At 47.6% G+C, this 22,231-nt stretch overlaps 1 protein-coding gene across 1 annotated transcript in view; it reads right to left on the bottom strand.

Annotated features, from left to right (window-relative positions):
- The window catches only part of bt (projectin protein bent), a 206,807-nt gene that overhangs the window by 173,586 nt on the left and 10,990 nt on the right, over window positions 1-22,231 (bottom strand). The window contains exon 2 of the mRNA XM_077644518.1: window positions 2,755-3,113. Within this exon, the coding sequence (XP_077500644.1) occupies window positions 2,755-3,070 (316 nt within the window). The 5' untranslated portion in view covers window positions 3,071-3,113. The remainder of the gene's footprint in view (window positions 1-2,754; window positions 3,114-22,231) is intronic.

Below are 22,231 nucleotides of genomic sequence, written 5' to 3'. Positions count from 1 at the left end.
GAAGGAAGGAAGGAAGGAAGGAAGGAAGGAAGGAAGGAAGGAAGGAAGGAAGGAAGGAAGGAAGGAAGGAAGGAAGGAAGGAAGGAAGGAAGGAAGGAAGGAAGGAAGGAAAATAGGCAGCAAGAAAGAACGGAATAGGTGCAGGAAGGAAGGAAGGAAGGAAGGAAGGAAAATAGGCAGCAAGAAAGAACGGAATAGGTGCAGGAAGACAGGATGGGAGACAGAAGGATGTAAAGAAGGAAAGAGGACGTGAGAAAAGAACGGACGAAGGAAGAAATAAGAAAGGAAGAAATAAAGAAATGAAAGAAGCAAGGAAGAGAAAAAGAAAGTGGCGAAATCTTAGTGGGCGAACTTGGTTGCCCTTGTTTCTCCTATTGGAAGGATAACTCCACTTTTTCTATCAACTGCACTGGGCCACAAGAACAGGTTCTTGTATAGAAAGTTTATCTTCAACATAGTGCTGAAAAAGAGACACACTGTTTCCCGAAGGTTAAATACCATAATGAGCCCTTAGGTCGCATTGTGAACTTAAAGAAAACAAATAGAGCAGTGTCAGGTAAGGAAAGAAAAAAAGTGGAGGATAGCTTCTTGTTCAAAAGAGAAAAGAGTTGTGAATAAAGGTACTCGCCACTTTCTTTTATCTAACTTGGCGGCAACTTGCTACAGTATATACGAACACTAACTGAAGATACGAAAGCAGTCTTGACTGCTCAATCGACGATAAATTCAGCGTTAAACCGGTGTTTCCACTTACCAAACCAGGGTTAGGGCTGCCGCGTTAAAAGGGCAATTGAAAGCTGGACTTTCTGAGGCTCTAAAAACCGCTCGTTGCAGATAATGATGCCCACAGGCATTAGTCAACAGCATAGCTCATGTCTGTTGTCTTCGGCTTCTGGTTCAGCTTTTGACTTTCCGGACAACAATACGAATCATGATAGTTTAGCCCAACATTCTACATCACACCGTAAAGCAGTGTTTATTAAATCTACACATCGGCTTGCACCGAGGTCCCTGCCTGCGCCTCCAGTGGGGGAGCTCACGTCCAACACAGTGCTGAAGCTGAAGTCCACTACAGTTGGATACAATTTAAGTCCACGGTGGAACAATTTCCGGTAGATAAAGCAAGGCTAACCCCACCTGTAGCATTCAACACCTCAACTCAACTCCACAGTGAAGCTCCGCCCACATTCACGACCGCGGTACAGCATTCCTCCGTGACAAAATGTAGTCCGTTGTTAAAACCTCTCTTGTTACCTAAACAAGAAACTAATCACAGCAAAAAATTACAAGGGCTACAATTTTTATACCTGGCTTGTTTAATAAAGTCAAACATTAAAAGGCTGATTTTGTTTACTGTTGTGATTAGCCAGCGGAGTAATACAGGGTGCCACGGACTGTGGCCTAGTGTTACAAACAGCTGTTTTTTTTTAAGTTGTATCCTGCAATAGTGTACCAGTCGGTGGCCTCAAGTCGGGTACACTTGTGGTTTTAAGGTTATACCCCCGTACATGTATAGAAACATAAGTTTTTTTTTTTTTCACAAAACACGACGCGCTAAAGCTGCTCCCAAGAGCCAACTGTGCCTACGCGGTGGCAGGCGTGCGGCTGCACCTGTCACCTCGAGGCAGGGGTTCGCGAAGTACGTCACTCATCGCGCTATGCAAGAACTCTATTACTTTTGCGCGAACTGCCACATGTGCGCGGAGAAGGACCCCTCCGCCACCCCCCCCCCCTTCTCTTAAAACGCAAAGATATTAAGGCATGTGAAATAGGAATTAAAAAAGAAGTAGCTTAACTATCTTATGTACCACTTTCCTGAGCGCACGATCTCTGTTCAGGTTACGAAGGAACTGATCAGAGAGTATGAGATCGATTTACGCCAATGCTCGCTGAAGATCATAAATAGAGCCGCCGCGGTGGCTCAGTGGTTATGGCACTCGGCTGCTGACCCGAAAAACGCGGGTTCGTTCCCGGCCGGAGTGGTCGAATTTTGTTGGAAGCGAAATTCTAGAGGCCCATGTGCTGTGCAATGTCAGTTCGCGTTAAAGAACCCCAGGTGTTTCAAATTTCCGGAGCCCTTCACTACGCCGTCCCACGTAGCCTGAGTCGCTTTGGGACGTTAAACGCCCATAAACCAAACCAGATCGCAAAGAATTTCATGATGTATTAGGAACGTGCTTGAGTATACGGGCACCAGAAAAGAAAGGTGCCCACTACACATGTGCAGTGGCTATTAGGTGACGTCAACATACCAGCGCGCATGCGCAGCAGGCTTCTGGCTCGTCCGGTATACGTCTACGCTAATTCGACTTCGTGCAGCGGTGGCTCAGTGGTTAGGGCGCTCGACTACTGATCCGGAGTTCCCGGGTTCGAACCCGACCGCGGCGGCTGCGTTTTTATGGAGGAAAAACGCTAAGGCGCCCGTGTGCTGTGCGATGTCAGTGCACGTTAAGGATCCCCAGGTGGTCGAAATTATTCCGGAGCCCTCCACTACGGCACCTCTTCCTTCCTTTCTTCTTTCATTCCCTTCCTTATCCCTTCCCTTACGGCGCGGTTCAGGTGTCCAACGATGTATGAGACAGATACTGCGCCATTTCCTTTCCCCAAAAACCAATTACATAATATGCATTCAAAAACTTCAATAGATTTTCAAGCTGAGGTTTACGTCCTGCTACGCTAAAAAAGCCGCAAACTCTGTGCATCAATGGCGAACTGAAACAAATAAAAAACCCCATCGAGGAGCAGGAAACTCACGGCTGAAGTTGAGGTTGATGGAGGAGTCGACCTGGCCCTCGCGATTCTTCGCGAACACCTTGTAGAGGCCCCCATCCGACTCGATGACGTCGTTGAGCTCGAGCGACACGTGGTACTTCCGCGGCTCGATCTCCACCACGCGGATGGCGGTGCGGTGGTCGTCATGCAGCTGCACGTCTCCGCGGAACCAGGACACCTCGGGCCGCGGGTGCGACGTCATCTGGCACTCGAACACGAGCCGGTTGCCGTCGTCCTCCTGGCGCAGCGTGGGCTTGTGCAGGAACGACGGCGCCGACACGTCCTCCTCGTCGTCCATGGCGGCGGCACCCGGTCGCAGCAGGCCCCTGCTCGGGGCGCGCCTGCACGAACACAAGAGGAAGCGGGCGTTCGCGGTGAGATATACAGGGTGTCGTGTTTTAATTAATTCTCGGCTTTTATTGGTCCAAGACTGCTATAGCAGCTACAGAGCACTGATTGCAAGGTTGGGCAATGTGGACAGGAGGTTACTTTTTTCAAGCGTAGTTGTGTTTAGTAATGACATCCTAGTCGAAATCAAGAGGAAGTAATGGGCTTGGGCAGGGCATGTGAAGCGAAGGCAAGGTAACCGATAGTAGTTAACGGAAACGTAGCGGGTTCCAAGGGAAGGCAAGCGTAGCAGGGGGCGGCAGAAGGGTAGGTGGGCGGATGAGATTAAGAAGTTTGTAGGCATAGGGTGGGCGCAGCTGACAAATGACAGGGTTAATTGGAGAGATATGAGAGAGCCCTTGCCCTGCAGTGGGCGTAGTCAGGCTGATAATGATGATGATTCTATTTTATATTTGTGGTGAATAAAACGAAGCACTCTGTACACCACGCTGCTTAGCTGGGGTAGTTATCATCACAAGGGAGAGAAATGAAACCAGAAAAAAATATGATGCCAATCACATCCGCGGTAGCGAGGAAGATCAGCGCTATCCGGCTCAACTCGTGTATTTGCAGTGGTCGCTTTTGCTTTGAATGCTGCTATGTCACGCATGAGACTGAGACGATTGCGTTTCAATTTTGAAACGATTACAACGAGTTCTCCGTGGTGTGAGAAATGTATTGGCAAGGACTTGACCATCTTTTCGTGCAGCGTGTTTACGGGCAGCGTCCCAACAGCGTTCGTCCTCTGTTGGACCTGCCGCATCGTTTTAGCTCTGGCCTCCTCCATACGTGCAGCGTTCATAGCACGACGCTCCACCATGGCTGCATGCATGGTCATCCCGCAACGCGACTCGTGTGCTGCGTCGGCGCTGGCGGATTCATCGTAACTGATGACGCTGCTAGTGCGCATGCGCGTAGGATGCCGCGCCACCCAGTCACTGCAGGATGTTTTCGCGTGAGGCGTTTCAAGGCGCTTGGCACCGTCCTGTTAGGAAATTGCGGCCATACGCCCCTCCTGATAACGACAAAGTCAGCGCGTGGTGCGAGGCACTGGATATGTGCAAGGGGTGTGAGCATGTGATCGCGGACGTTGGATGGGCACTACTACTACTACTACTGTTAGTGCTACTACTACTATTGCCATTACTACTACTACTACTACTACTACTGCTACAATACTACTACTAGTACTACTACTACTACTACTACTACTACTACAATACTACTACTAGTACTACTACTACTACTGCTACAATACTACTACTAGTACTACTACTACTACTACTACTACTGCTACAATATTACTACTAGTACTACAACTACTACTACTGCTACTATTGCCACTACTACTACTACTGCTACTACTACTACTACTGCTACTATTTCCACTACTACTACTACTGCTACTACTACTACTACTACAACTGCTGCTGCTACTATTGCCACTACTACTACTACTACTACTATTACTACTCCTACCGCTACTACTACTACTACTCCTACCGCTACTACTACCACCACGACTAGTACTACTATATGTGAAGCCGGCAGCCCTCGCTTTAACAGCTATAGCCCTAGAAAAGGACTGAAATGTTTTCAGTCTTCGAACCTCTTTTACACTCCGGCAGAAGTAACTGCCCAGTAGCCGAGTATTAGTTTACGTAGGCCAAATGACCTACGTAACCTGCCTAGCATAAATTATTTGTTTTGTGCTGCGGTGGAGCTCACAGTAGGCTGCAGTCATGCTTTCATGAATCAAATGTGGCTGTTTGAGGCACTTATAATATTTATGCCAAATTTTAACGCCTATACTTAGATCTTTATGTCATTACACTACTTGTCATTTATTTTTAATAAATATTGTGTACATAGTTGGAGTCGGCGCCCGTCCTGTCTGGTCTTTCTGTGTGGTTTGTGTCAAAATTAGTGCTGTTTTTTATCTTTTGTTACACAATGTTACACCAAATAGCCCAGAAAGAGGTACTGTTATTCAATAAATATCTTCGTTATTTAACTTTATCGCATATTTCTGTGGAGGTTACCCTGCAAGCCGCTCAGTATATGCCCAACGGACTGCCCGGCGAGCTCTATGGCCCACCGCAGCTGCTTGACATAAAGGTTTCCTTAGTAGAGTGATCCGCTCACAATAGACTGCCGTCTCACCGTGCTCCGGTTGCCTGCATTACATAAGAGGCGTTCTATCACTAAACATGACTCAAAGTCAAGGAGATTTCCACTCAGCCAGCACGAGGTACTTGGCAGGTTGCCGCCCGGAGGGTGTGAATCATGCCGAGCGAGGACTGGCTGTCAGAAACCGTCGGACATGTTACAACACGGACAGAAAGTCTTCAACGCGTTTGTTACTTTCCAGTCTCATCAAGTGCAAAAACCGATTAAACATTCTTCCAAGCACATTCAATGTCTGTGTTTTTTATGATGTCTTTTTTAATTTATTTCCGCCATATACTTAATACTGCCGCTAGGCTTTATTGTTTTCTTCTCTATTTTTAAATTTAAAGTCGGGCAAGGATATATCGAGTTGTTTATACCGCCCAGTCAAAACATCCCCTTAAAAATTATCTGCAAAAGTATAGCAATGTTGTTCGCATTTATCGAACTCTCATTCAGCGCAACACACTATATATCGAACGGCACGCTGCACCCCTGCAAGTTCCGTTTCTCCTAGTGGCACTCTCCGATCACTTTTCGCAAGCGGAGGCGGGTCGACTGTGCGGCGTTGGGCACCTACTGCCAGCACAAGCTCTTCTAAATCGCTTGGCAAGGTTATCGTGGGGTGTTATTGAGGGTGGTTTTCTATAAAACTTCTTTTTGGGCTAGTTGGTCCAATTTGAACCTAAGGAAAGGAGCAGCGCCAAAGCATGCAACCACATACGAAGAAAGGACAAGGCACAAGCGCTGGCTATCAAGTGAATTTTATTCAAGGAAGGCACACCTTAAACAAAGCGAGGAACAGAGGTGAATAGGAGGTCAAACAATCGTGAAAGATAACAGCAAGCCCAAGCAAGCAACAAGACAAAAACTAAAACGTTAGCTTCTTCTAAAAAGTCGACCTCTGCTGCAAAGAGTGATAATGAGCTAGGGCTGATGCTACCACTAGTACTCAAACACTGTACAAAGAGGCACTGAGTCGCACTGTATGAAATCCTGTCTCTAAAAATCGGGCCCGCTTCATATGCAAAGCTGTTTTCAGAATCAGATTAGCCGGATTTTGGCGACGGGTTTCCCCCTTCGTTCTTGATTACTGTCACTGAAACCCCTCTTCAGAAACTGAAGAATGGAACAAGAAGAATGGATGGTGATCGTCGGAAGGCCGATAAGCCTGTGGTCGTGCCATACCTGCACAAGACTTCGCACAACATCAAGAAAGTGGCCAACAGGCATGGTGTGTCCGTTGCATTTTCGACACCCAACAAGCTGGGAAAGTTATGCCCACGCATTTGCGGCTACAAGCAAACAGGATGCCAGATACGACATGACAATCCGTTTGTCAAGTGCTCAACAGGGGAGATTTATGCCATTCCCATGACGTGTAGAAAGGTTTATGCAGGCGAAACAGGCCGCTGTATCAACGAACGATTGGGGGAACATGCCCGAAATTTGTCATTTTAAAGATAAGTACGCACATTTGGTTGCGCACGCAAGTAAGTGCAGGGGATGCGTGGCTCGTTTGGCTGAGACTAGGATTCTAGGCAAGAGTGCCGACAGGACTGCGCGTGTTAGCCTGGAAGCTCACTATATTAAGAGATATGGCGCCTCTTGCATCAGAACTCCCTCATTATCACTCTTTGCAACAGAGGTCGACTTTTTAGAAGCAGCTAACGTTTGAGTTTTTGATGTTTTGCTGCTTGCTTGGGTTTGCTGTTATCTTTCACGATTGTTCGCTCTCTTCCTTTTCACATCTGTTCCTCGCCTTATTTAAGGCGTGCCTTCCTTCAATAAAACTCAGTTGTTAATCAGTGGTTGTGTCTTGTCCGTTCTTCTTGTGTGGTTGCATGCGTTGTCGCTGCTCCTTTTCTTAGGTGGTTTTCGATCTCTTTTACCGATTTTTCACACCACACTTCCTTCATGCAGAGAAGCGAACCTAACTGAAGCCTAGCGGCGGCTTCTGCCTGGCGTGCTTAACTGTTGAAGGTGCTGCGGAAGCCAACTCGACCTTAATTTTAATAAAATATTTTCATTTATAGTGTACTAGTAAGAAGATAAGGCATAGTATGATAGGCACTGTTTAGTCCTGAAACGCCGTCCGCTGCGGCTTCGATGCTAAGCAAGTGGGACCAAGCAACGCCTAGCGAGCTGTGGGCTGCCAGCACACGTCATTAAGAAACGCATCACTAGCTTGGATGGAATGCATTCTTGCTTCCAGGTTACAGAGAAGCCTACCTATTTTCGCTTCTTATATATCGAATTACCGATATATCGAACTTTTTCGGGAACCCCTTGCATCACGTCTCCTTCAGTGTGTCGCGTCTCCTCAGTTTCTGTTGCCCTTGTATTGGGCGCTAACAGTCCGGGGAATAACCTTCGAGTTCCCTACATTCAGGTTCGACTTTATTGTGTTCGGTTTCGTCCTTTTGTCGCCGTAGGCGCAAGCTATCGTCGTTTTCAGCTTACCTTCGAGTGCAAGAATTGACCATACACCCCAATTTTAGTTTTTGTTAACCGCGGCAGCTGCGTTTTTATGGAGGCGAAACGCTAAGGCGCCCGTGTGCTCTGCGATGTCAGTGCACGTTAAAGAACCCCAGGTGGTAGAAATTATTCCGGAGCCCTCCACTACGGCACCTCTCTTCCTTTCTTCTTTCACTCCCTCCTTTATCCCTTCCCTTACGGCGCGGTTCAGGTGTCCGTCGATATATGAGAGATACTGCGCCATTTCCTTTCCCCGAAAACCAATTATTATTATTATTATTATTATTATTATTATTATTATTATTATTATTATTATTATTATTATTATTATTATTATTATTATTATTACGTAAAGCACTCGCGTGTGTCAGTATGCATACAAGTAGCGCGCCCGTACTTTACACTTTTTTTGTGGCGCGTATGCAGAGCAAGCAGTGCTGTAGTCGTTTTCAGAGTTGTTTTACGTGTTCAACATTTGTGGAGAAAAAAATTTGACTATTGGAAAATTATAAGGTACTCTTATTGAAATATTGAAGGTAATGGTTCATTCTTCGGATGTGTAGCAAAATCTTTCTTTTATAGTTGTTCCATCGCTCGCGTCGATAAATTAAGACTGCTACAGAAAATCAATGGGGAACGTTTTTGACGATATCAAAAACGTTATAGCAAAAAAATGCAAGCATGCCTACGGGAGATCTGCGGGTATGTTGATTGTTATAGCGAAATCTTAAAATATAGGAAAAAATTGCGTTCATAAACTTTTTGCGAAACTTTCCATAAGGTCTATGCATCAAAAAACGGCGGTTTGAGGTGGACGAAATTTAGGTGTTCACGGATTGCCGCGCCGCTCGCGGTGAATGATGTAAACTGTGTTCAAATTGCAAACTCCCGACCGCGGCGGACCCCGCCGCGGTGGCTCAGTGGTTAGGGCGCTCGACTACTGATCCGGAGTTCCCGGGTTCGAACCCGACCGCGGCGGCTGCGTTTTTATGGAGGAAAAACGCTAAGGCGCCCGTGTGCTGTGCGATGTCAGTGCACGTTAAAGATCCCCAGGTGGTCGAAATTATTCCGGAGCCCTCCACTACGGCACCTAATTCTTCCTTTCTTCTTTCACTCCCTCTCTTATCCCTTCCCTTACGGCGCGGTTCAGGTGTCCAACGATATATGAGACAGATACTGCGCCATTTCCTTCCCCCAAAAAACCAATTATTATTATTATTATTGATAAATGCATAACTGCCTGCGAACAAAATCAGTGAGACAGATTCATTAACAAAAAATAATAGACATAACAGTGCGAGAGATAAATTAAGAGACAAAAGAAGCAAAATGTTTTTCAAAAGACAATGACGCCATACGGCAACAGCTTTTATTTGGCACTTCCAGATGGCGCAGCCATCTGTAAGCACAAGAAAAGTGGCTAGCAAACTAGCCACTTTTTGAAAGGGAGTATCGCAACTGGTATGATTTAATAGCTCTTCGTGAAACCCACGCGGTAGCGGAAGACAAAACGACGGCGGATACCAATTCGAAGACGCAGTGTAGCTGCCAGCTGCCTTTCAGAAGCACCACCGAGCAGCCACCTCCCCAATCCACCTCTTAGCTACGAGGCTGTGCACCCACCCGCCTTCAACGTCCGGGAAAATTCTGCCGCATGTGTGAAGCCTGAGCATAGAGTAAAGCGTCAAAGCCATCATCCCGGTCAAACCCAGCTGCTATCGCAGCATATTCGCATACGGTTTAATGATCGTTTGACACTTTATTACAAGGCCCATGGGGCCCAAATACGTCGTCGGTCATAAAATTCGCCATTGATTGGTAGGAACTGAAGTCCACCAGACCGGAGTATTCCCACTCGCTGGAGAAAAGTGACGTCATCGTAGCTTTCCTATTGGCTTAAGGGAAGTGAGGTCACCAGACCACATCATTCTCATTGGCTGGAGAGAAGCGACGTGGCTTCCGGTAAAGGCACCCAGAGCTGCTAATGCCATCCCATTGACAAAACATAACGGAATCAGGTGTCCATTTCAATATTTTAACGCGATAGAGTTAAAGGCCCCGTGCACCAGAAAATCCGGTGTCGGCGTTGTGAGCGAAAAATCACGAGCATGACTCTGGCAGGTGGGGCCCAGGGAGCAACCTAGGAGGCAGGTGGACTACCTAGGTCACGTGACCTTGCGGCGTTACCACATCCTGCCCACACGATTGTGAGAAAACAGCCCACTTCGACAGATGGCAGTTAATGACTGATAGGTCGGTAATAGCAACCTGGGTCGCACAACGCCCACCGCTGGGAGCACCTGCCATCGCAGCGCAGTGTAGCGTCGCTTAACCGCTGCACCCCTGCGCCAGGAGCGGTGTGAGGACTCCCAAGGATCTATGGATGTAAAGTATAGAATGACTTTCTGGTCCCGGGTTCGAACCCGACCGCGGCGGCGGCGTTTTTATGGAGGAAAAATCGCTAAGGCGCCCGTGTGCTGTGCGATGTCAGTGCACGTTAAAGATCCCCAGGTGGTTGAAATTATTCCGGAGCCCTCCACTACGGCACCTCTCTCTTCCTTTCTTCTTTCACTCCCTCCCTTGTCCCTTCCCTTACGGCGCGGTTCAGGTGTCCAACGATATATGAGACAGATACTGCGCCATTTCCTTTCCGCGAAAACCAATTATTATTATTAATTATTATTATATATGGGAATTGACCCATTAGGCTATCGCGCCGCATCCTTACGGCGGAGCTTAAGTGCGTCCTCATTTTTTTTCTCGCTTCTCGGAGCCAAACACTCTTTCTCCATCACCTCCGGTCCCGCAGCCGTTCTGGAACGCGGCCGCAGGGCCAATCCACGACCTCGCATCGAAGTATTCGATCGTGCCAAGCTACAGCGGAGGTGTCGACCCAGAGCGGGAGGAACTTTGGGACGGGGAGAGGACGGCCCTCCTTCGCGACGCTATATTGGTTCCCAAGATGTGCTCATAATTACGTACAGCGCCGAGCGAACGTCAGGTCTTGTCGATAAAATCACGGAGCCGTTTGGCAGACGCCTGTTTTGTGCTGATAACATCCGACAAGCTGAGTCGGTGGCAGAGCCACCTTGAAGTGTAAAGTTGCTTCATTTTTGCTTGGAAGTTCGCTGCACTGGCTTTTACCCTCTGGACTGGCGTTCAAGGACGAAAAAACGGCGATCAGATTTTCGAGAGAAAGAGCAGTATGGGAACAATGAATAACTGCGCAAAAAGGACGGCAAAAGGGAGAAGAACCACACGAGACAAGCGCAGACTAATAGCTGTTTTATTGCGCCGACGCCTCCTTACTTCAACAACAAAGCGCATGCGCACCAACCACAAAGAGAAAAGCCGTAATCATCTCGTCAATCCAAGAAACCCCAACTCTTTGCGGTACAGGTGTATGGAAGCCTCGCTAACACATTTGTCAGGCCCTAATCTCGCGATTTCCAAGGCTTCGATAACTTCACGTTCTTTATTATGCCTCGCGCATCCGATAATCTTAGTGCAGCCGAAAATTGGAGTGCAATCTTTGTCGTCATGCTTGCAGGTCTTACAATGCTTAGGCAAATACTTCTTTCTAGAATGAGCCAAGAAATAGGCATGCTCTAATAATCTAATGTTGATGCAGCGGCCAGTTTCCCGACGTACACATTACCACAGCTCAGCGCAATTTGGTAGATTACATTCGATCTACAGTGCACAAACTTGTTGCTGTGGTTGGTGCTACACTCAATCTTATTTTGCCTATCTGGTATAACTTCTGGTCCTATCTGGTCCCGTCCTTTTTGCGCAGTTATTCATTGTTCCTATAATGTCGTACCAACTAGCCCCTCACCGCACTCTTCTAGAAAGAGCAAGTTTCGAGAGGAAAAGGCACGACTCATCCTCTACTCTGTTCCTCGACGTTTTTGCACTTTCCCTTAAAAAGTGGACTGGATTCGACTTCTGTCGCATTCATGTAAATGCGACCTATGTTACGTTTACTTGAACTCGACATAAGTCGAGTTGAGTCCCCTTTTTGAAGAAAAGTGCAAAAATATTGTGGAAGAGAGTCCATGTAAACGCCTGATATATACATGCTGATATATACATACATGATATATACAGAACAGATCCTAGCCAGGCTTATTCACCCAACGTAGGCTAACATGACAGCTAAACTTAAGCTAAGCGAGGCACAAATTTAAAACTAGATTTTGCGGGAATCATAGTCCTTATGTCTCCTGTCTTGGAGTAATATTATATATATATATATATATATATATATATATATATATATATATATATATATATATATATATATATATATATATATATATATATATATATATATATATATATATATATATATATATATATATATATAAGTGCGGAGCTCCATGATAGGCGAAATTCTGACACCTGCAGGTGGCAAGCTACGTGAGCACTCCGTGATGAATCCGCCAAGGAGTAACAACATCTTCGGCATATATCCCTTGACAATCGCACGGAAATATCAGTCATGATGTTGTATCTTCCCAGCACAATACTGGAGACAACCAGTTATAGAAGTTTCAACTGAAAGTGAGAAGTCGGTCGTTGACGTCCGAGGTGGGCACGGGTAGGGGTCGCGGCACCGTGAAAACGATAAAGTAAAAGCGCAAAAGCGTCATGATAACCAAAATAAAACTCGCTGCTCGTGTCAGAGCAAATCAATACAAAGGATCCTTCCGGCGAATCGTGCTTCCCCGTTTGAAGGGGAACTTGGTTACAGGCGCAAACGCGCCGAGGTCTATTGGAAAGGCCAAGGCCATGACAGCTGAACAATTTACTGCCACACGAGCAATGAGGCACTTTCTCCGGCCTGTTGTCACAAGCGCGAATATTCACTTCTGTCAGTCTTGCAGATTGAGCTCCCGACGCGTACGCACAGAATAAGTACACTTCAGAAACAAGATGCCAGGGCTCCAGGACACTTCAGCACAGCTGTCGCCGGTACACTCCTTCGGTAGTTTCTTTTATCGAGGTTATCTGCTTCTTAGTCTATTCCTCTCGCAAGCCCACCATAGATACCACTGCGTTCTATCGACGCTATACCTTGCCGCCAAGGCAGGCTTTATAAATGCTTCTCGTTTAAAAATAACTCACGACTGTCGAGCCTCGCAACTACGAGCCACACCATGAACTGTCTTTGCAAAAAGCAACAAGGCAACGGGCTTTGCTTTTCATCTGTATAATAAAGTTCTTAAGGTATCCATAAAGATGAAAAAGTGTCTAATGGTGAGGTCAGGGGGTCTCCTTACCGTACATAGATTTAGAGCTAGATGACCTTAAGTGTTCCACTATGCGACTAAGAAACAAACCACGGTGATTGGTTACTTTTGGCAAAGACTGTACCTCTCTTCTGTACCTCACAATCTCACTTCCCGTCTGTTGCGTAACGATTTCTTCACTATTCCCCGCGTTAGCTTTTTTTTCTGTCTTTCTACTTGAGAATGAGTTGGTCGGACGACAACAGATATCTTCTCTACTTTTCGTGTTGCCAAGAGTCCTTTCAGACTCTAAGCAAGGTAATGAAGCTAACTTCGCCGACTGGCCGCAGGTCCGAGCAAACTAGCATTCCCCGCAGCTTAACGTATCGCGCAAAGCTCGCGCCACATAGTGTGTGAAGCTGGACTTGATGTGCGATGGATGTACACTGTTGGAGGTAAACCGAGTCTTCAAACAGCTGACTACAACAAACCCGAGCATGGCGTACTTCTGACATTGACCGCGCGCTCTGAATCGCTATATCACCGACACCTCGTCAAGACACCATGCAGCCTGCCATCTGTCGGCGCTATGCCGGATTCACCGATGGTGACGATGATAAGGTGAGCAGAACACACTAAACACCAACGAACCCAGATGTCAGTAGGTTTGTCCCCTAGCGGCCTCCCTAATCGCGGTTCGATAAACTCCGTTATACTTAGGCCAGATGTTAACCTCCCTCCCCCGCCAAAAGAAATACAAAGTACGTACCAAGTACTTTGGGGGGTGAAAATTTATTCCAGGGCTAGCGGAGTATATGGAACCTCGATTAGAAAGGACAACAGAAAGCAAGACTACTCCTGTCTGGGTTGATTCGTGTTTTGACATACCCAGCAATTCTGGACAAAAGCATTTTGCGGCAGGAAAGAGTTTATGAACACAATTTTTGTAGCGATAGCTACATTACGGTAGCATTTCGAGCCTTCAGCGTGGGGCGCCGTAGCGGTGGCTGCGCCGCCACCGCTACGGCGCCCCACGCTGAAGGCTCGAAATGCTACCGTAATGTAGCTATCGCTACGGTGTCACGTGCATAGTGGTGGTTCAACAGCGCAAACACACACAGACCATGTAAGAGACGAGACACACAAACCAGCGCTGAACTTACAACTGATTTTTTATTAGGAAGAAGCACGTCATATATACACACACAAAAATAGCGGACATGCGCAATGTCAACAAGACTCCTAGCGCAAGTACAAGGTAAAAAACGCTTTAAAAGCACGTGTGTATCCGCAGAACCGCTACCTACTACGTAGCATGTTGATTTCTCGAGGCGATAATGTAACAGATGGCGTACTCACGCACCCTTTACTTTTTCTGATAATATGAAACGCCTCGGCTACTTCTCTAGTGCGCTGGTCAAAATGAGCGGACAAGACATCAGTATCATCAAGAAACGGCGCACATTTGCACGTGAAACAATGCTTAGCTAGGTTAGTTCCGTTCTTTCTTAAAGAATTAGCGAATTAAAGAAAATCAGTTGTAAGTTCAGCGCTGGTTTGTGTGTCTCGTCTCTTACTTGGTCTGTGTGTTTGCGCTGTTTAATCACCGCCACTTCATCAACACCAACTAGCCCAATCTGCAGTTCTTCTACGGTGTCACGTGGTTGGTCACGTGGTGCGGAGCAGCTGCCGGCAGCGAGGCGCCGTGGCTGATCACGTGGTTGGTCACGTGACCAGCCAAAACGTTGGGCGAAACCGAGCTGCAGCAGCTGTGCGCATGCGCCGTGTCAAGTGGAACTAAGATGAAGAAAGAACGCCCAGCGAAACGGAGCGGCGAAAGACTGACTTTGCAGTTCGACTGAGCAAGTTCCACTCGGCCAGCTGTAGCTATCGCGTCACTCCAGGTTTAACCAGAGCTAAACCACCGCCAGTTTTTTTTTTTTCGATATAGTAAGATTTCACTAAAACACCAGATTCAAGGACAGATCTTCCCTTGGCAGGCTTGCATATTTTTTTGTTGTTAACGTTTTTGCTATCTTAAAAAAAAACGTTCCCCTTGATTTCCTATGCCAGTCTTAACTACTCGATGCGAACAATGAAAAAACATTCAAACAAATTTTCCTATGCGTCGGAAGAATGGAACATTAGTTAGCTTCAATATTTCCGCAACAGCACCTTACAATTTTCCAATGCTCAAAATTGTCGTCCAAGAATGCTGGACATGGTGAAGTTTCATGAAGTTTAGGATCGAACAATCAGAATAGCTTCAATGCGACAGCAGTTCACAGTGCACCCCAGTAGCGTTGCATAACGCTGCACTGAACTCCTGAAACACGGCTCGGGGCAAGCGAAGCGGAACAGGACATCAGGTAGGGCAAGGGTAAACAAACAGGCTGAGGAGGTCGCGCGGAGGATGAGGGACCAAGTTAGACGCGCCGAATCGGCAACGCCAGCGCAACATCGGCTCCTGCCGTGACCGCGCCGGCAGCCATGGCTGATGTGCGCCGGATGACAGGTGTCTACTATCTCGGCGACGGCGCGCGGGGGCGCGGCGACGAGCAAACAATGCCAGCTCTGTGTTCTTGCCGCTCCTAAGGGTGTACGTTTTCTGTATTTGCTGTGTACTTGTGGTTGATTTGAAGGGTGTATTCGTGGTGTATTTGAAGGGTTTGTGCGCAAGGAGTCGTGCACTGCTCGAAGACTGGAATCTGGAACCCGGCCGTTCTGAGAACGTGGTTCCTCGAGCCTACTTCTACAGCGAGAGCTGTTACTGCCTCAAAATACAAGGTGTCGGTGTCGGCGGTGTCCGCATCAGGCGCCGGTGTGAGACGAGGCGGAATGTGATGTATGGGGTTTAAAATGCCGAAGAGACTTATGGGATATGAGGAATGAAATATTGGCCGATTCTGGATTAATGTATACCATCTGGGGTTATTTAATGCTTGCTGTCATCGCACAGAACACGAGCGCTTTTTTTGCGTTTCGCTTGCCACTGGGGATGGGTTCGATCCCGCAACCTCAGGATCAAGTGTTGAAGGCCAAAGCCAATGTGACACGCACTTGGAACGGTCTGCGTGCGACAACCTGAAACGTCTGTCATAACAGAAAACTCAGACGTCATCAATTCGTGACCATCTGGTCACTTTATAGCCAATGAGAATGGACCTCTGCAAAACTCAATGGCCGACCGAGGCGAATGTAAACCTGTAGTGATCTCATTGAGGTTCGGTTACCACGTGCAAATATTAAAAACTTCGATGACTGCAAGCGAAGAAACAATAATGATATGCGTACGAGCACCCACATTTTCCCTCAGTCTTTCATATTCGTGGAGAATGCTGTAAACAAGTCGGTGCGTAGTTGGCCAGCAGTATGTGGATTCTTTGTCACCTTGTCTCTTTGAGACATTTAGAATAGGGGGACGCTATCGGTTAGTGGCATAGGAGAATAGCGGGGAGCCAGTGCGCAGGCGCAGGCGCAGGACAATAGCGCCCCTCCCTCCGGTTATTGTCCTGCGCATGCGCACTGCCCCCCCCCCCCGCTATTCCCCTATTCCCCTAACCGATAGCTTCACCCTATTCTAAATGTCCCTATTGATGTCAAGTAGTAATTGGCGAGAGGCGCATGTTACGGGATTAGAAGGATTCTTTTAGCGTTACCTGAAAGCCGAGCGTCAGCTGGTTTCACGACGTCCTGCGTACGCACAGGTGTAGACCAGGGATACACCAACATCCCAGCCTCCCCAATGCTCAGCCGATCTAGCGTCACAACAGCACTGGCTATAAATACTGAGAGTCGACCTCACTATCGAGAGCAGATGCAAGCATGAAATTAATTGTAAGACGGCTAATTGCCGGTGATGGCCAGAGAGAGAGAGAGAGAGGGTTTATTGATAGGAAAGGCAGAGAGGTTGGCCTGAAAAATAAATATCTGGCCTGCTACTCTGCTCTGGGGGACGGGAAGAGGAGATAAAAGAAGGTCACGATGGGGGACGATGATGATGGGAGGAGGCAGATGAAAAACTACTTAAAAAAACAAAAACAAGGCACACTTTCTGACATCACAAACGCGAGACAAGGTCCGTGTCGCTCAAAAACCGTGAGAGCGCTTGCGTTGCCTTTACAGTTGTAAAACTATCTGGCCAAGCGCCGAGGATCAAATCCTCAGAGAGGAGCGATGTGTCCATAGGCTTCAGAGCAGATGCGAGTATGACTCTTTCACGTGCATACGCTGGACACGCCACTAAAACATGTTCTATAGTCTCTAGCACGCCACATGTGGTACATTCCGGGGAGTCCGCTTGTCCTATTAAGTGCAAGTATTTGCGCGTGAATGCCACATTTAAACGTAGTCTACGGATAACGCATGCAATAGGGCGAGGTATTCCGCGAGGAACTGAAAAGGTCATCGTCGGATCTAGCCGTTTAAGGCGGATGCGGCGGGTGTCTGGCAGGGCCCAGCCCTGCCAGTACCTAGCCGTCGCTCTCCTCATCAATTCCGAAAGGAGACAAGTTGTGTCCACTATAGAGAACGGTACAGCTGTACGCAGGCCACTGCTGAAGGCGCTCCTTGCTTCAGCGTCGGCGGTCTCATTTCCATCGAGTCCGCAGTGTCCGGGGATCCACTGAAACACTATACGGTGGCCGTTTCCCTGAGCAAATGATACGAGACTAATGATATCAAGAGCCAGAGCTTGGTAGGCTGTCTCGAGTCTAGAGTACCCTGTTGTTTTCAGCAAACTCTTAAGGATGGAAGCATGCTTGGTTTCTTCTGCCGCTTTGGTTAAGCAGCTAAACAGCGCCGGTATAAAGTGGGTATGTGGCGCCGGGGCGTGCTATACTGAACACTGGGGTGGACGCCGCAGCTGCAGCCTCAGGCATTAAAACCATGGACTAGGGGTCCCTTCATTCTCTCTCACAACCCCTTCAATGAAGATGTTTATTCCACCTCCTCATCCGCTCCTCCGTTACCAGCAACGTCGACTCAACTGCAATAAATGGAGCAGTATTGTCGTGGAGCCATCCACATGTAGCGCGTGTTGGCGCCACCTACTCCTCTTTGGCACGGTGCCGGCGCTGGTCACGCGCGTCGCTGCAGGCGCCTTAAGAGCCGGCGCTTTCAGTTGCATCTCTTTTTTGGTCTGAGCATGCAGCGCGCCCAACTCTTCTCGCTGCATTCATAAGGTCTTTTTTTTTTTGCTTTTTGAAGCGCCATAGGGCTCATCCGCGCTACAACGGCTATCGCAAACATTCGTGGTGCCTAACGAACGGATGAAGCGTATGATGAAGACGACGACATAAAAAGTGCAGCGCGAGAGTGTTGCTTTCCTGCGTGCTTTTTTTTCGCCTTTACTGAGTACAGATGAATAGCAACCTCTGCCTGCTGATGTTCGATCTTTTGAAAGGCTAACAGCTAGCAACAGCAACAGCCGGTGGGCTAAGGCATCGGGGAACGAAGGTGTTCTGTTTGCGCCGCCAGTGGTTCAAATGCCTCTAGACACAGTTTATTTCTACTGGATACCGCTCCGACCGGAAGTTTCTGATAAGTTCGGCTTCATGTTCGCCTTCATTCCCGGCGTAATGAATGCCCTCATGTTCGGCTTAAGGATCGCCTCTGTTTCCGGACTTCGTTCGGCTATAATTGCTGACAACTAGAGCTAAAAGCATTTCGTGCACACCCCCCTCACCCCCCCCCCCCCCCGTGCTCTATAACGTAGCTCGTATGCTGATCGCACGGCGGTCAGCGAGCGTGCTGTGGCACGTTCACTCGTTAGCACGCCAGAGAAGATCGCTGGCCGAAGCCATCTTTGATGGCTGTCAGGTATACCATTTTACTGCATTACGTTCGGCTCTACTCGCAGGATTTTACTTTCTTTAGAACTTTTCTGGCAAAAGAAACATTAAGAAATTTATAAGCACGTTGGCTTGGTTTATTTTGCAATTATCCCTTAAAAAATAGTCAATAGACAGTCTATATACTTCTTATAGACTATTTCCTTCCTTAGATATTTCTTTTTGTCTATTCGTAGTCTATTTGTATTCGTGGTTTGTCTATTCGTATGGCCGCACACTTTTAGTAGGCTGTCTATAGACAGTATATAGACTTCTTATAAACTGTTTCCTTCCTATACATATTTCTTTTTGTCTATTCGTAGTCTATAGACTTTATATAGACAAAAGTCTACTAATAGTGTATGGTCATAAATCTATACATTGTCTATAGACTGCCTATGAGAATTGGTTTGGTTTGGTTTGGTTTACTGGGGATTAACGTCCGAAAGCGACTCAGGCTATGAGAGACGCCGTAGTGAAGGGCTCCGGAAATTTCGACCACCTGGGGATCTTTAACGTGCACTGACATCGCACAGCACACGGGCCTCTAGAATTTCGCCTCCATCGAAATTCGACCGCCGTGGCTGGGATCGAACCCGCGTCTTTCGGGCCAGCAGCCGAGCGCCATAACCACTTAGCCACCGCGGCGGATGCCTATGAGAATTGTATTACCTATAGACTATCCTCTAGAGTTTGTCTATGGAGAGTCTATAGACTTTATAGACAGAAGCCTATGGGAAGTCTATGGACTGCCTAAAAAAATTTGTAAGAGATGATATTGCCGTGGGAACAATGCGATCTGCACGCAATCCATCTTGCAGAGCGAGTCAGAGTAAAACATGAGACGCAAGTCTACAGGAGTGTTGAACCTTGTTTGTGGCATGTAAAGCGTCCATGAGGCTATCTGAGCTTCGACGGCAAAGATCACGCTCCTCGCGGGAAACGTGCATACCACGGAGGGTTCTTGAATACGGCGCCTTTCGAGTTTTCGGCCGATGAACTGATAACTGCACACCCTTTTAAGCTAGCTGAAAGCCTTAGTCCAAACGGTTTAAGTGAATGCCTTAAGAAGAAAGGCCACACCGGGCCTTCCTCCTCGGTGTGAAGGTCCTATTTAAACCTCGCCAATGATGAGCGCTTTCTGCCAGCGAAGACAAGTCCTCTTGTCGAAACGTTGGAGAGTATCTTGACGCTTTCCCGTCCCTTCTCCAAGGAAGAGTAAGGTTTGCAATAAGAGAGTAATTAATAGAGTAATTTTAAGATATTGCTGTCAAGTCACAGCCAAGCGAAAGAGGGCCACGTCTTTGTAAAGCTGTGTTTCACAGCTTTTTCTACGCATCCTCTGTCTGTACCTCTACAAGACAGAAACAAAAATTTGAATTTGAAATCCCCACAGCACCCACGTAGGCGCAACCATACAGGTACAGAGGAAAGCAACACAGCTTGCACGGAAAATTCCTAGTTTAAGAAAAAATCCCCCCGGTTCGGAGATCAAACCGGGACCACTGCCTGACCGGGAAGAAATAGACGGATGCTGAATTAATCAACAACTCGAGTGGGAACTGTATTATTCTAATGTGTTAAGGAAAATTCCTCAAGGAGAAGTAAGGTTTGAAAACCTGAAAGCTTACAGGGGCGCCTTACGTACGATCACCGTAAATAGTGTGCGAAAGCCGACATTGGAAAATAATTTTAATTTATTTGCGTACAAGGCGCGTTGCTCGAAACTTGATGTTGCGCTGCGTAGTTCGTTCACTCAAAACTATGCTGCGTATATTTACTATTTGATACCTAGAAATGCAACGAATAAATTAATTTTTGGTTTTTGCTTTATTTTTGGTTTGGGGTTTAACATCCCAAAGCGACTCAGGCAATGAGGGACGCCGTAGTAAAGGGCTTCGGAAATTTCGACCACCTTGCGTTCTTTAACGTGCACTGACATTGCACAGCGCACGGGCCTTTAAAATTTCGCCTCCATCGAAATTCGACGGCCGCGGCCGGAAATGAACCTCCGTCTTTCGGGTCAGTAGCCGAGCGCCGTGATCACTGAGCCATCGCGGTGGCGTCAAAATTATTTTTTTTCGCTCATATTGCCTTTCACAAGCGTTAGTTTGCGGGTTTACGCACACAGCTGATAGCAATGTGACTGAAGGTGTGCCTTTATTTTTTCTCCACCAACGCCTTCAAGCTAAGTGAAGGCAATTCATGAAAAGAAAATGAACAAGGAAATCTTAATATCTCCCTCAAACCATAGATCTGCGTCGGTTGAAGCTACGCGGTGCTGAAAAAGTTTAAGCCTACAACCCAGCTGTCCTGGCAATTCTAATTTTCCCGCGGTGTGTTTCACTATCTGCCAGAGACACGGCGCTCAGATCCTTGCAGCTGAACACAGAAGCTTAAGCCGTGACTTAAAGAGCTACCACACTGAGTTAACGTGCCTCCATGCCTTGCCCTCTTTCCCTCGCCCACACCATTTCATTCTGTGCCTCATTAATCATCTCACCTCGCCTCCCACGGTGACACAGTGAAAATTAATGACGAAAGCACCAGCGGAAGTGTGACCCTTCGGACACACAACACGCAAGCCCCACACACGGATTAATAACGCAAGAAACGCCGACTGTCCACTAATTCTTATCGGCAGAACAAACATTCGTCCCAAGCAAAACTAATACCGCGAAAGCAAACGCATAAAACATACTTGGAAAACATCGCAGTAATGTATTGTTCTTAACACGGTGCGCACAGCCTTTAGCGCATCGTCTTCGCGTTGTTTATTCTTATAATATCGGCCCTCGTCTCTCGCGTTGAATCTTCCAATTATTCCTCTACACCTCTAGTCGTTAGCGCTCGAAAGACACCACCGACAAGCTTACCGTAAGCCGTGCAGTCGCCGAGCGTAATCCTAAAGGGAGGAGCTAAGCAGCATCCACCGTCAGACAGTCGCCGCAGTCAACCCGAGCCCCGCACAAACCTCCGGGGTGAAAAAGCACCGACAACTCCCCACAAGACGCGCTGCAACACGTGCACGTCCGACAAGCCCGAGCGGGGGCGACACCTTTGCCGCGGACAGAGACAGACCCCGCGACGACCGCCCCGTCGCGTTCCCTCCGGTACGTATAAAACATAAAGCGACCGGAGTCACGCCTATTGCCGAGGAACGGCAAGATAGACGCGCGGGAGTGAGACAGAGAAGAGAGGAGAAAGAAATAAGTCGCTAAGGAAGTGAGTGAAGTAGGAGAAGGAAGGAAGGAACGAAGAAGGAAGGAACGAAAGCAGACAGGCAGGAGCGCGGGGAACGCAGTGAACCCACGCGCGACTGGTCTCGAAGAAGAGATGCCGCGGTCGTCAGACCCCTGG

The sequence above is a fragment of the Amblyomma americanum genome, chromosome 11, assembly GCF_052857255.1.
Source record: "Amblyomma americanum isolate KBUSLIRL-KWMA chromosome 11, ASM5285725v1, whole genome shotgun sequence".
NCBI classification, from domain to species: Eukaryota; Metazoa; Arthropoda; class Arachnida; order Ixodida; family Ixodidae; genus Amblyomma; species Amblyomma americanum.
This window is presented reverse-complemented; position numbering and strand designations above follow the sequence as displayed.